The sequence below is a fragment of the Girardinichthys multiradiatus genome, chromosome 3, assembly GCF_021462225.1.
Source record: "Girardinichthys multiradiatus isolate DD_20200921_A chromosome 3, DD_fGirMul_XY1, whole genome shotgun sequence".
In the NCBI taxonomy this organism is placed as follows: Eukaryota; Metazoa; Chordata; class Actinopteri; order Cyprinodontiformes; family Goodeidae; genus Girardinichthys; species Girardinichthys multiradiatus.
In genome coordinates, this window is record NC_061796.1 from 33912096 (window position 1) to 33927663 (window position 15568).

General features: G+C 41.0%; 1 protein-coding gene across 1 annotated transcript; it reads left to right on the top strand.

Annotated features, from left to right (window-relative positions):
• Positions 1-97: 97 nt before the first annotated feature.
• On the top strand, positions 98-14957 carry LOC124862335 (vascular cell adhesion protein 1-like). The gene is made up of 9 exons (XM_047356193.1): positions 98-191; positions 507-607; positions 3115-3378; positions 11334-11603; positions 11849-12106; positions 12755-13033; positions 13112-13223; positions 13498-13558; positions 13733-14957. The coding sequence occupies exons 2-9, from the start codon at positions 547-549 to the stop codon at positions 14048-14050; spliced, it is 1623 nt and encodes a 540-aa protein (XP_047212149.1). The 5' UTR covers positions 98-191; positions 507-546; the 3' UTR covers positions 14051-14957.
• The last annotated feature ends 611 nt before the right edge of the window (positions 14958-15568 follow it).

A 15568-nucleotide genomic window follows, 5' to 3' on the forward strand; every position in this document is an offset into this window, starting at 1 on the left:
AAATGTATAAGAAAGCAAACTATTGAAGTCTGAAGTTTTGTACGGTGTAATATTTGAGTGGCTGATGAGACGGACACCAAGATTTGGCAACAAGTACATACACCAAAAGACGGAAGACTCAGAGGAAGTAAAGAAAGAGCCCCGCTTTAAATATCACCAGAGAGAGAAATGCAGAAGAAACAGACATAGAGGTAACTGACAATATTTTTATAATATCTTTCTAGATCGGCTTATTTAAACTTTTGAGGGTATTTTTTCAAATGCTAGGCATTGAGTGCTGGGTAATGTAGACAATAGTTGCAAAGTAGTGGATAATAAGTTAATAATATCCATAAATGTGAAATTCTGGGCTGTTACTGGGAGGTTTTTGGGTGCTTGAATTTAATCCTCATGGGTATGTGGCAGTCAAATTTCTGAACACCTATGTGAATTACATGAACATCCTGTATGAACCTCTGTGTTGATAGCTGAAGCTCTTCCTGATTCAGTTTGATCTATATGTTCAGAAAAACGTCTTCAACCATACAGTGACCGGACTGAATCAGGATGTGTATTCTCATCTGGCTAACTGTGCTCTTTAAAATGATGAACAACAGTTACATCTCAGGTATGAAGTGCATTTAAACAAAGTCTATCGCTTAAAGTGAATTGTCCAAAACCACATTGCAGTTTTAAATACTTTATTCTGTCTTGTATTGCTTCCGATCATGGTTGAACAACCTAAACTGTTGCTACAGAGTTTTAACGATTTCTATTTAAAGCTATCAATGTGGTGAGTTTAAAAAAGTATGTAGGTGGTAATTTTTTTCTATTTCTGTTTTAAGCAGATACACTATATTACCAAAAGTATTTGCTCATTAGCCTTTTACACAAACATGAACTTGAGTAACATCCCATTCTTAGTCTATGAGGTTGTGTATTATGTGAAAATGTTGGTGTAGGCCACATATCTAGGTCTACAGTGCCTTGTGAAAGTACTCGGCCCCCTTGAACTGGTCAACCTCTTGCCACATTTCAGGCTTCAAATATAAAGATATAAAATTCTAATTTTTTGTGAAGAATCAACAACAAGGACACAATCATGAAGTGGAATGAAATTCATTGGATGTGTCAAACATTTTTAACAAATAAAAAACTGAAAAGTGGGGCGTGCAATATTATTCGGCCCCCTTGCGTTAATACTTTGTAGCGCCACCCTTTGTTGCAATTACAGCTGCAAGTCGCTTGGGGTTTGTCTCTATCAGTTTTGCACATTGAGAGACTGAAATTCTTGCCCATTCTTCCTTGCAAAACAGCTCGAGGTCAGTGAGGTTGGATGGAGAGCGTTCATGAACAGCAATCTTCAGCTCTTTCCACAGATTCTCGATTGGATTCAGGTCTGGACTTTGACTTGGCCATTCCAACACCTGGATATGTTTATTTGTGAACCATTCCATTGTAGATTTGGCTTTATGTTTTGGATCATTGTCTTGTTGGAAGATAAATCTCTGTCCCAGTCTCAGGTCTCTTGCAGACTCCAACAGGTTTTCTTCCAGAATGGTCCTGTATTTGGCCCCATTCATCTTCCCATAAATTTTGACCATCTTCCCTGTCCTTGCTAATGAAAAGCAGGCCCAAACCATGATGCTGCCACCACCATGTTTGACAGTGGGGATGGTGTGTTCAGGGTGATGAGCTGTGTTGCTTTTACACCAAACATATCATTTTGCATTGTGGCCAAACAGTTCAATTTTGGTTTCATTTGACCAGAGCACCTTCTTCAACATGTTTGGTGTGTCTCCCAGGTGGCTTGTGGCAAACATTAAACGAGACTTCTTATGGATATCTTTGAGAAATGGCTTTCTTCTTGACACTCTTCCATAAAGGCCAGATTTGTGCAGTGTACTATAGTACCATAGTCTTGTCCTATGAACAGACTCTCCCACCTCAGCTGTAGATCTCTGCAGTTCATCCAGAGTGATCATGGGCCTCTTGGCTGCATCTCTGATCAGTCTTCTCCTTGTTCAAGATGAAAGTTTAGAGGGACGGCCGGGTCTTGGTAGATTTGCAGTGGTCTGAGACTCCTTCCATTTCAATATGATTGCTTGCACAGTGCTCCTTGGGATGTTTAAAGCTTGGGAAATCTTTTTATATTCAAATCCGGCTTTAAACTTCTCCACAACAGTATCTCGGACCTGCCTGGTGTGTTCCTTGGTCTTCATGATGCTCTCTGCGCTTTGAACAGAACCCTGAGACTATCACAGAGCAGGTGCATTTATACGGAGACTTGATTACACACAGGTGGATTCTATTTATCATCATCAGTCATTTGGGACAACATTGGATCATTCAGAGATCCTCACTGAACTTCTGGAGTGAGTTTGCCGCACTGAAAGTAAAGGGGCCGAATAATATTGCACGTCCCACTTTTCAGTTTTTATTTGTTAAAAAGTTTGACACATCTAATAAATTTCATTCCACTTCACGATTGTGTCCCACTTGTTGTTGATTCTTCACAAAAAATTTGAATTTTATATCTTTATGTTTGAAGCCTGAAATGTGGCAAGAGTTTGAAAAGTTCAAGGGGGCCGAGTACTTTTGCAAGGCACTGTAGCAGAGAATGTTGGAGAATTTAAGGAGCATAAATGGGCCATGACCCCTTAGTGTTGAACACCTTAAGAAGTGTCACTAAAACTGGGACAGAATGTCTCCTGAAACTCTTCGAGTTCAGTATTGTCAGTGTTAAAAGAATGTGACACAAGATAAACGTCTGAATTCAACAGTGAAATGTAATCCTTCAGTTGAACACCATGGCTCGACAGTCACCTGTCGGGTCACCTGCCTGTCAGGTCATCTGCCTAAATAACATGACAGTGAACAAAAATTCTGAATGTAACCTGTGAGTAAAACATACCTCTTTGTTGTATTTTTCTTTTCATTCTTTATGAAGCTCAGCTGAAGCATGTTTTGCATTGACTGATCTGTATGTAGATGACTGATGTCTTAATAGATTAACAATGATCAAATCTTGTATTACCAGACAGAGCCTTTCTATCCATGACTGAGTATTGTTTCAAGAATGGTGTTCCTTCTGAAGAAGTATGTTTTATGGGTTTTCTGACATTTATTTTAAAGATGTAAAGACACCAACAATCACTGGTGAATCCACCATTATGCAAGACGGAAGTCTGAATCTGACCTGTACTGGTGATAGTTTTCCTCCATTTGACATCACATGGACTAAACCTGGCATCAACAAAACCCTGAACAGTAAAGCTGGGCCTGGAACGTCAACTCTTGTGATTCATAACGTTACAGAAGAGCATTCTGGCCAGTATGTTTGTTCTGCAAACCATCTGAACACAACCTTGTTCCAAGATATTAACATTACTGTAATAAGTAAGTATGCCGCTAAACCTTGCAACATTTCTGTAATTTTATAAAAAGTCAGAAGTGTCACAACACAAGAAATACTTTACATTTTAAAGTCACGTATTTTCTACTTTTTGACTGATACAAACTTTAGTGTATCATTATCTCAGTATTGCTGACTTGAATTTCAGACATGGACTTTGGTCTCACTTAAAACGCAGAAGCAAGAATTAAGACTCCAATTTAGACCCATAATCCGAGGCTTGACTGAGAGTAGAGATCAGGGCTTGACGCTCACTGGTAATACTCTCATATATCAGGGTTAAAAATAAGCTGGTGTGTAAAGCCACAGACCTCAGCTCTGACAGAGATGGGCATATTCTCTTGTGCAAAGGTGTGCTTGCTTTATTAGCTAGGGAAGATCATCCTCTCTCTTTATAATTCCGTTCAGGTTGGCGTTAGCATGGTTTGCTAATTGCTCCGTAAAAAATCCAACTCAGATTATTATAGTGATGGATTGAGACATGGATTGATAGGTGTTAAATATGTCATTACAAAGACAACATGAAAAGTACTTACTGGTTTTCAAATGTTCAGTTAATCTATTTAATTTTTTACATACAGTAAATCCATATTTATTTTTCTGATAAGATAAATATTACATTCTATGAAAATAAATTACAGCAGTTCATAGAAGTTTTTTATGTTCAATTAAATGTCCAGAGAAATATAATTAATAAATGTTAAAGGGGTTTAGGACTTAAGACAAACCAGAACATAATTTAGATCCATATGTCATGATCTGTCTGTGTTCGGTGTTTGTGTTTTGAGTTTCTTGCCTATTTCTGTGCACTTCCCTGTTCAGTTGCTGTTCATGTTAGATTAGATCCATTGTCGATTCTTGTGTTTTGTTAGGAATAACCTTTCCTATTATTATTTATAGATAACCTTTCACACACATGGCATAATTATAAAGTATAATTTTCAATGTTTTCACTTTTGTTAGGATGTGGATAAGAATCCTCATTGAAGTACATTACAAGGACAAATAACCTGTAGTTTGACATAAGGTTTAGTACATTGGGTTTGACTGTGGAACTGTCTGTAACCGGGTTGATTACAATGTTGCAGCAACACAATTAAAGTCTGGACACCTATTAAACACCCTATCAGAGAAACTCCAGAATGGTGACACATAGTCTACGGATTAATACTGAGGGAGTGTAGTATGGAGCTAAATTGGGGCCATAAAGTTTGTTCAAAAGAAAAAAATTTAAACCTGAAAAATTATTGTGAACCTCCCTAAACAAAATTCGAAAATTGGAAAAAAGTTTTGCAACAGAAAAAAAAAGATGTAAAACTGGAAAAAAAAGTTAAAAACTACTTTGCAGATTCAAGTTTTTTTTTTTGCACTTGCAGATTTTATTTTTTCGGTTTCAAACTTCTGGACCTGTTTTGGGTTGCGGGGCGGGGCCTCAGATCACGGGGTGTGGAATTATGACTCACAGCTCAACATAGCGGCTGAACAACATATTATCAGCTGTTGCATTCAGGGACCGTGGGAACTGGAATTATCTGGAACACATCATCAATATTCTATATGTATGTGATTGGTTTTGAAAGATAAAATGCTTCACCGATACTACCGGATCCATTCCAGCTGGCTGTTTCCAGGCTGCTATCTCCATGTTCCACTAACAGCAGGACCGGTCCACCCTCCACTGCTCGTCAGAACTCTTACTCCAAGCACTGTCCGACCAAGCACGGCTTCCAAATCAAGAGACAGAAGGGACTTTCATACTCACCTTATCTGTTCCACTCCGCTGGGTTCCAGCCCCGAATCCCTCTCCTCCTGGTGGTGAACTCACTTCAGCCTAGTAAGACACATTATAAAGTTAACGTTCTAGCTTGTTAACTTCTACTCACCGTGCGGTTTCCCCCCTACAGCTGGCACTGCTTTACTGGAACCGTTTTGGTTTCCAGAGTGACAATAAAGACTCGTTACAAACATTTACCTGTTTGCCTTGGGCGTTTTACTGCATGTGGGTCAAGTCGGTTCGAAAAACTATGACAGAACACTCGAGCCAACCCAACCCAGCAGAGATTCAGAGGAATCCTTGCTGGCCACACTCACCTTATCCAAGCCCATGATTCCTCTTTACGCTCTCTAGCTGAACAACAGAGACAGACTAATTCACAGCTTGAAAAAGTAGCCGCCATGTTGCAACTCTCGCTGAACAGGTCCGCCTCCAGCGAGCTCAGACACCCAGCGACTTCCTTACGCCCGTGACGTCATTTCCCCGGGTCCTGACAAGTATTCCAGTGAGGCGAGTGATTTTAGGGGGCTTTTAATGCAATGTTCACTAGTGTTTAACGGCTCTCGACATTCCTTTCCTCATGATGACTCTAGGATTTTGTATATTATCGGCCTTTTGACTGGGAAAGGATTATGGTGGGCTGAGTCCCGCTTTCCCAGTTGTGCACAGTTTGGTTGCTCCTTCTCTGACTTTGAGAAGGGGTTCAGATGTAATTTCTCCTTTGACTCTGATCATGTGGCATCTGCTTGGAGGTTGTGGACGCTAAAACAGTGGGGTAGACCGCTCACTGAAGTTACTATAAATTTTTGGATTCTGGCGGCAGCATCAGGCTGGGACAATCATAATCTGAAGTCTGTTTTTTTTCATGCTCTAGATGAGTCTTTAAAGGATGAGCTGGTCTTAGTTGATGAACCAGAGCCTCTTGATGAATTTATAGCCCTGGCTGTTAGATTAGATAACCGGTTAAGAGAGAGAAGGAAGTCCAAGTATGAGCACAGCTGTCTCAGAATCCAGCCCCGAGGCCCCTCACCTGTTCCCAAGTCACCTTCCCCGGAACCGGCGGTGGAGTCTGAGCCAATGCTAATCGGCCAGGCTCGTCTCACCAGTGAGGAGAGACAGAGGCCGCCTGTCCTACCTGTCCTACCTGTGCTCCCCAGCCAAAAGGGCTGGCCCGTCGGTAGCTGGGGATTTACCGGCAGACCGGAGTAGTTCCCCTTCGGCTCCCAGATTTTGCCTATCTGCCTCGTTACTCCTTAACCAACAGTTCCAGAATCTGTTCGCTCTAATTGATTCAGCCAGTGAACAGAATCTGATTGAGCTAGGTTTGGTAAATGCTGCCAAGATTGAGACGTTTCCTCTCACCATTCCTTGCCTCGTCTCTGCTTTAAGTGGTCAGAAGCTCCAACACATCACCCACCGCACTAAGCCTGTGTTACTTTTGCTCTCAGGAAGTCATCAAGAGGAGATTTCTTTCTATGTGATCCCAGTAGCTACGTACGCCCTGGTGTTGGGTTACCCATGGCTACGTAAACACAACCCACACCTTAATTAGGCCGAGTGTAGAATTGAGTCCTGGTCCACCAGGTGCCATATCACCTACCTGAAATCGGTGGTCGTTCTACCTCCTGTTCACCCTGCTGCGGAGGAAAGCGAGTATCCAGATCTGTCACGCGTTCCTGGGGAGTACCATGACCTGAAGCAAGCTTTTAATAAGTCCAAGGCACTTTCGTTGCCGGCACACCGGCTGTACAACTGCGCCTTTGACTTGCTTCCCGGGGCTACATTACCTTCGAGTAGACTATACCCCATTTCCAGGCTTAAATAGTAGTCAATGGAGAATTGCATAAAGCAGTCGCTGGCTGCAGGGTTAATCCGTCCATCCTCCTCACCCTTCGGAGCAGGGTTTTTCTTTGTAAGTAAGAAGGATGGGTCTTTACGACCCTATATCAATTATAGGGGCTTTAACCACATAACTGTTAAGAATAAGTATCCGCTTCCACTGATCATCACAGCCTTTGAGCCAGTACGTGAAGCCACCATTTTCTCTAAGTTAGACCTTAGGAACGCTATCATTTAGTTAGAATACGCCAGGGGGACCAGTGGAAGACACACCACTCAGACAACGCGCCTGCTGTATTTCAGTCACTTGTAAACAAACATTTTTGTTTTTGTTTACCTAGATGATATTTTGATTTACTCCAAGAACGTGGAGGAACACCGGCGACACGTCCGCCTGGTCCTACAGAGACTCCTAAAGAACCGACTGTATGTGAAAGCTGAGAAATGCGAGTTCCACAAGCCTTCAGTGACCTTCTTGGGCTTCATTTTTGAGGGTGGACAGGTTCGCTCAGACCCAGAGAAAGTCAAGGCAGAGCTGGAGTGGCCCGTCCCTAACTCACGGAAACAACTGCAGAGGTTCCTTGGATTTGCTAACTTCGCTCGCCAATTTATCCGGAACTATAGCCAGACGGCGGCACCACTGACAGCGTTGACCTCCACCAAGACCGGTTTTCACTGGACCCCTGCAGCAGACCAGGCCTTCCACGCTCTTCAGGAGATGTTCGCTCAGGCTCCCATCTTGGTCAACCCGGATCTCTCCAGGCAGTATGTACTGGAGGTTGATTCTTCGGAAACTGGGTTGGGGGCTGTACTCTCTCAGCGGTCGAGTGAAGATGGCAAGCTCCATCCTTGCGGTTTCTTTTCTTACCGGCTTAGCAACTCCGAACCTAACTATGATGTGGGAGAAAGAGAACTATTGGCAATTAAACTAGCCTTAGAGGAGTGGAGGCACTGTCTGGAGGGTGCTGCGCACCCTATCTTAGTCTGGACAGATCACAGAAACCTAGCATATTACCAGACCGCTAAGAGAACGAACTCTAGACAGGCAGGTTGGTCTCTCTACTTTTCTCGCTTTAATTTAATCATTTATTTTAGACCAGGGAGTTAGAACATTAAACCTGATGCCCTTTCTCGACAGCTCGCACCAGACAGCTCTGAGAAAGAACCCGAACCTATAGTTCCGCCCACCTGGACCATAGGGGCACAGTCCTGGGAATTTGAGGGTCTGATTGTTCAGGCCCAGAGTACCGAGCCTGACCCTGGAACGGGTCCTAGTAACCGGAAATTTGTCCCGGCCTCGATGAGAGCGCGTGTAATCCAGTGGTTCCACACTGCCAAATTTGCTGCACACCCGGAAGTGAGTTGAACTATAGCACTAGTTAGCACTTTTGGTGGCCATCTTTGCACAGGGACATGAGGGTGTGGGTGCTCGCCTGCACGGTCTGTTCTAGAAATAAGAACTGTAATCAACCGCCTCTGAATGGGACATTCAGCCCCTGGTCGCACATCGCACTGGACTTTGTAACTGGGCTACCCTCATCAAGTGGCATGTCAGTTATCTTAACCATTATAGATTGTTTTTCTAAGGCTTGCCATTTGGTTCCACTAAGAAAACTCCCTTTGGCCTTCCAGACTGTTCAACTTTTAGTTAAACATGTGATTAGACAACACGGTATACCACAGGATATACTTTCTGATCGTTGGCCCCAATTTGTTTTGCAGGTTTGGCGACATTTCTGCTCAGCCCTCGGAGCCAAGGTCTCCCCAACCTCGGGCTACCACCCCGTCTAACGGGCAGATTGAAAGGCTGAATCAACAGCTCGAGTCCATGCTTAGATGCGTGACCTCTTCCACCCCGTTAGACTGGTCCAAACATCTTCCGTGGGTCGAGTACGCCATGAACTCACAGGTTTCATCTCCTACCGGCGTCACCCCATTCAAGGCCTTGATTGGCTAACAACTGCCCCTGTTTGGGGCAGAAGAACGTGATGTAGCCGTCACCTCTGTCCGTCACCATATTTGTCGGTGTGGGAGAATGTGGGGGGCGACTGTTCAGCCACTCCATCGTACGGCTGCTCAGAACAAGCGGGTCGCAGAATGTAGGAGGTGGCCTGCCCCTGCTTACTGACCAGGTCAGAGGGTCTGGCTGTCCTCCCGGGATATTCCACTCAAGGCTATGTCTAAGAAGTTGTCCACCCGTTTCATTGGCCCCTACGTTATAGAGTCCGTCATCGGTCCCTCTGCCGTCCACCTCCGGTTGCCTCCCTCCTTACGTGTTCACCCCACTTTCCATGTGTTTCAGGTCAAGCCGGTTGTGGTCAGCGGTTCTTGCCCTCTAGCCGAGCCCCTTCCGCCCTCCCTGGACCAGCTGGGTCACCTTGTTTGGGCAGTCCGGCGGATTATGGACTTATCCGGGAACCTGCAGGTTGAGCTGAGGCGTCGCATCAACCCTCAGTGGTGTGCGCAGGAGCTGAGGTGTCGCCAGGACACTCAGTGGCTTGAGCAGGGACTGAGGTGTCGGCCGGACCCCTGATCCCTTGAGCCGAGGCGTCCCTCTTCCGACGTCCTCTGTGGCGTGTGGTGGAGGTTGAGGCAGACTTGGGCGGCACAATGGCGGCGCTCTTGAGACATGACGTGGGCTGCCCTGCAGCAGCACCCTGGAGCAGCACCGCTCAGGAGAGTTGAGGAGGATGGAGGTGGCCGGTAGTACAACTATCAGCCAACCTCCATCCTCCTTTTCAGGTTGAAATATCATTCTATTAAATAACTATGACCCCATTTGGTATTCATGAAATCAGCAATTACTTGGTTTAAATGCATATGTAAATATTTCAATGGTCATCGGACCAAAAAACATGAAGTTACATTTAAATGTCCATAGTTTTTATTCAGAAAAATCCAACGTATTGCAGTGACGCAGGGTCCATGTCATGCTGTTTCTGTAAACTGCTCAGGTATCAACAGTGAATGTGGAATTTGTCTAGTTCTCTCTCTCTCTCTCTCTCTCTCTCTATATATATATATATATATATGTGTGTGTGTGTGTTTCCCTGTGCAATGAAATGACAATCTGCCTTTTTATTATTACCTAATCACTGCTAGCTAGATGAAGACAAGGCCATGGCGACTAGAGCTCAGGTCGAATACTACTTTACTGCTTTATGTTGACTTGCAATGCTGCGCGAATCGGTCAAGATCATATGTTTTCCTCTGAGATTTGCGTCATGTATTCACGTCAGCTGCTTCTATTGGTGAAACATGTTATCTTTCAAAACCAATCACATACATTGATGATATGTTCCAGATAATTCCAGTTCCCACGGTCCCTGTATGCAACAGCTGGGAATATGTTGTTCAGCCGCTGTGTTGAGCTGTCAGTCATGATTCCACACCCCCGTGATCTGAGGCCTTGGCCCCCACGCCAAAACAGGGCCAGAAGTTTGACGCCAAAAAAATTAAATCTGCAAGTGTGAAAAAAAAACTTGAATCTGAAAAGTAGTTTTGAATTTTTTTTATTTTTTTTTGGGAGGTTCTAAATAATTTTTCAGGTTACAAATCAGGTTTTTTTCTTTTGAACAAACTTTATGGTCCCAATTTAGCTCCATATTAATGTCTCTTGCAGATTACTTTTTTCGATTCCTCTGTGTTCCTCTGTTTTAGTTTGAATTTTCTTCTAGATCTGCTTCTCCCCTGTTTATGTTTAGTTCATTCCATTGTTTACTTAATTAGAGTTCTGTTAGATCGCCTGCTGTATTTCTCTAGTTCCCTGCTCTTCTGTGTTGATTATCCTCCCTCCTTCAGTTGCCCTGCATTTCTCTTTCTCACCAGCTGGTGAGCTCTCAATTTCTCCTAATTAGCTCCCACTGGTCATTGGTTCTTTCTCCACTCTACTTCAGTATCTATACCCTCTGGTTTTCAGCCAGTCATTGTCATTATTATTATTATTATTATTATTATTATTATTATTATTATTATTATTATTAAACTTTTCAACTCACCATGCCCCTCCCACACTCTTGTCTGCACTTTTGTCCACCAACAAACCAGCCTATTATGATACCATAACCTAGAGAAATGTAGTGTTAGAGTTAGACAAGATAGCATAAGCTGATGAAACAATGTTAACGCCAGTCATTAGAGACTTCAGACTCAAAATGGACTTGAGACAAAATACTTGACTTGGACTTATGATAAAAGTATTGAGACATGTCTTGCAAAATGACCTGTGGACATGAATTATGTTTTTTTAAACAGACATTTTAATTTTTGTGAAATGATAACCTGTAATTTGATTCTTTTTAAATTACCTTAAAAATTGTCTTGTAGATGAGACGAAACTTGTTATCACTGGAGAAACAACGGTAACAGAGGGTAATACTCTAAATCTGACCTGCACTGGAGACATATTTCCTTCATCTTTAATAACGTTGACTATAACTGGCATGAACAAAACCTTGAATAATGAAACTCAATCCGATGGCAGAAGATTGACCCTTGTCATTCATAATATGACAACTGAGGATTCTTGGCAGTATTTATGCACAGCAAAACTTCAGAACAATACCCTGACAGAGAAGGTGGATGTATTAGCTAAATGTAAGTTTGCATTGTTTTATTGGATTAAATTATTATTATTATTATTTATTGGATTCTATACCTGTTTTCAAATTTTTTTTTAAAGAAAGTTTAGAATTTCCCATTGGGACATTTTTTCTAACATGTTTTTGAAGATGAGATGAAAACAAAGATCACTGGAGACACAACCGTTAGAGTGGGAAATGCTCTGAATCTGACCTGCACTGCTGAGAGTGTATTAATTTGTACCAAATCTCGTTTCACAGATCAGAAGGGGCCTGAAATCACTGGAAAGAGTGTTGTTACAGAGGGCCATGATCTGAATCTAACCTGCAGCCTTGATAGTTGGCCTCTGTCTTTAATCACCTGGACCAAAACTGGATTGAGCACAGCCTTGAAAAATGGCAGCAGATCAGCCAGGCTTGTCATTTTTAACATAACCACAGAAGACAGCGGACAGTACCTCTGCACAGCAAAACATCCTAACAAGACCTTGACAACGAAGGTAGATGTATTAGTGACATGTAAGTTTGCATTGCTTTCTTGGAATAAAAAAGTCTTTATCCATGTTTTCAGTTTTTTTTTTTTAAGTTTGGAATTTCACTTGGGAGCATTTTTTTTCTAACTTGTTTTTGTAGATGTTAGGAAAATGAAAGAGCACTGGAGAGTCAACATTTAGAGTGGGAGATGCTCTGAATCTGACCTGCACTGTTGACATTTTCTTTTAGCTGTTTCGAGGTTTAGCACTTTTCTCACATTCTAAATTTCTGCCACCTGTCTGCAACAACTTGGTAAAACGTACTGGGGGTGCGAGACAGAGGCTTATCCTTCATTTTAAATGTGCCTAACACCCAATAATATTCAAATCTGTTTACCAGTCTTCAGTTTTGATGACAGAAAAATACTTTTTTATACAAAAAGGAATAACTACAACTTTGAAAAAAATGTGTTAGAATATAAAGAAAACATCCAAACAAAGAAAATAAATTACAAAATGCACGGGAAAAACATTATATAAGCTTAAATGTGTAATATTTACAGTATTTTGTTTTCTTTTGATAACTTTGGTTTTTTTATATATTAAAATTATATTTAAAATTGTCAAAGAAACTTAAATGTGCTATGAATTATCTTCTATTCTAACATTTTTATATGATTCGGACTCCCTGCAGTGCTACCTAAGATCCTGGATGAGTCTGGCTGTGAGGCTCAGCTGGAAGTCCTGACCTGCCTGTGCATCAGTCAGGGCTTCCCTTCACCCACAATTACATGGGAACGGTTGGAGAACCACGTCGAGTACTCTGTCGACATCACTGTGTCAAACCACACAGTCAAAAGCACCATTTTCCTAAATGTGAAAGACAATTCCAGCATTCCTGCTGTTTGTGTCAGTAGTAATAGAAATGGTGAAACAAGAAGGAATCTAAATACAAGAAAAGTGGAAGATCAAGGTTAGTCCAATTCTTATTGTAAAACTCTTTAAACCAGTGCAGATGTTTTTCGTTTTTGCAATTTATTCTTTCTTGCAGGACGCCTCATGACGCTGCTAAGGACTGTTACACAGATGGGAACAATAATTCCTTTTTTGATCGGGTTGCTACTCTCAGCAGCTATTTTCAGTTTATTGTTGCTGTGCTGCAGGTACACTTTTCAGTATCTCTTTAGAGATTTGTGTATATCTAAATGTAATAGGAATGTGTCACTGCACAGTATCAGCAAATTGTATTTTAAATGTTCTAAGACAAAGAACGATGATTATTAGTAATAATAGAGATATTTAAGGAAATTCAATGAAGTCAAAGTAATATGAAAGAAAGAAAACTAAATATCTCTTAATTTAATTTTATATGTGATTTGAAGTCCAAAGCTAGTTGCATTGTAACAGCTGTTGCTGTTTATTATTTTTTCTTTATAGGAAAAAACAAAAATCTTATGGAAGGGCATCTGAGACTCTGGAGATGGTGATGACTCAAGAGGTAGTTAATTCACATTTATTAAGCAAATCTGTCCCTGTGAGATTAATGACACCTGCTGGTTGTGCTTAGAAAGTGTGGAACAGCAGTGTAAGGCCTTGAGTTACAAAAGCCTATTCAAGTTAGTCTAAATTATTGCATCTTCAACTCAAACTATTTTTGTGCTTTACATCACAGACAAATGGCAGTCCCGAAGAGGATTACCAGCCGATTCAGACCCAAGGGACAGCTGGGGGATATGAAAACCCGGAAGCTGGAACATCTGAAATAGAATATTCTGATATTAATTTGTTGTTGCTCAAACAAGAAATTCAAAGACCTGCAGAGGAGAAAGCAGAAACAGACTATGCTAAGATAAAGATAAAAGGACCAACATTTAAGGGAGAGGGAGAAGGGCAAAAGCAAGAGGAGGTGAAACTGTGTGTACCAGAGACTGTGGAAAGTGAGGCTGTAGCAGTGTATTCCAATATGACAAGCCTAATGGATCAAATGTAAAGATCATTGACTTTAGCAGCTTGAAGACATAAATATTCCTGTAGTTATTGTAATACATGTTCATACATCTTAAAGTCACTTGTCTTGGGCATAGTCTAGAAGCAGCAAAAAAGAAAAGGAAAGAAAGCTAATATTAATTAACTAGCAAGACACAAACTGATGATGGTTTAGGTGAACAAGAAACCACTGAGTTAAAAATGTGAGATTAAAGTAACGTCTGGTAAAGCGAACAGATGTCAGATGTGATTTGCATATGGGGTTCCTCTTACAGAACAGAGTGAAACTCGGCTGAAGAAGTTAAAAGGTTTTTGAACAGCAGTGCATATCCCTATAACATTGTTCCTCTTTATTGTAAAAGTAAAAAAAGTTTTTTTTTTCAGTTTTTACTTTTAGTAATAAGAAAAAAAAAGATTGCTGATAGTTTTAGATTTGAACATTGCAAGAGAAATTACAATTTAGGAACAGAAACAAATGGTTTAGCAACAACAACTCAGACCAATGCATAATTTGTACAATAAATATACTTTTTAAAGTCTTCATTTTTAGTTTACTCTAACAGCCATATTACATATACAGTATTATGCTGTGTACACTGGGAGTCAATGAGTTTTTGTCGTTCTCAACTTAACATGCTGTTTGTTATAACACAATGTTTCCTGTAAAGTTGTGCTCACCAGTATTTGCTATGTGAAACCAGTTGAATCTATGTAGCCTGCAGAAAAAAATGCTTTTGTTTGTACAATAAATCATGTTTCATCAGTTTGTCAAAGTGTTTACATTCATGTACAGTGCTTTGCAAAACTGTTATAACACCTTGAAAATGTTCACATTGTAATGTAACATTCACCAACTTCATATAATTTATTAGGATTGTATGGTAACAGAACAGCATAAAGTATTAAACATACTTGTGAAGTGGATATTATTTCTGACCTCAGAGGTTTGTTAACATCAGTGAACAAACAGCATCGTGAAGACCAACAAACACACCAGATAGGCCAACCATAAGGTTGTGAATGAATTTAAAGCCAGATTATATTGTAAAACAATACCTCAAGCTTTAAACATCTCAAGGAGAACTCCTCATCCATCAAGTAAAAATGGAAAAGTCAAAAAAGAATGCCATCAGTTGGTCCTCATTTCCACATGGAGTTGCAGGCAAGATGACATTGTAAAATGTAATTCATGTAATTGCAGGACCCAAAAGATTAGCTATTTCCCATGCATCTGACATTTTTCCAAGATTCCCAGCTTTTCTTCATCCATTGAAATATTTGTAATTGAAATCAAACAAAACCAGACATCAAAACATTGACGGGATATTTTTGATAAAGAGATGGCATGATACTGTGTGATATCAAATGTCGTTCTCCAACAACAAGTGGTGTAAAATCCCAAAAAGTATCTTCTGCATGTTCTTGAAACACTGGGTAAAGATTAATCATCCAGGTAATACTTTTTCAGATCATCGGAGATATTTATAGGTTCAAAACAAATCTATAGTGTTCTGTACAATAA

Excerpts from the sequence above, each read along its gene's own strand:
- LOC124862335 (XM_047356193.1), top strand. The coding sequence starts at position 547 with ATGTGTATTCTCATCTGGCTAACTGTGCTCTTTAAAATGATGAACAAC. Across the intron at positions 3,379-11,333 it reads TATTAACATTACTGTAATAA|ATGAGACGAAACTTGTTATC; the intron begins GTAAGTATGCCG and ends ATTGTCTTGTAG. Across the intron at positions 13,034-13,111 it reads AAGAAAAGTGGAAGATCAAG|GACGCCTCATGACGCTGCTA; the intron begins GTTAGTCCAATT and ends TCTTTCTTGCAG.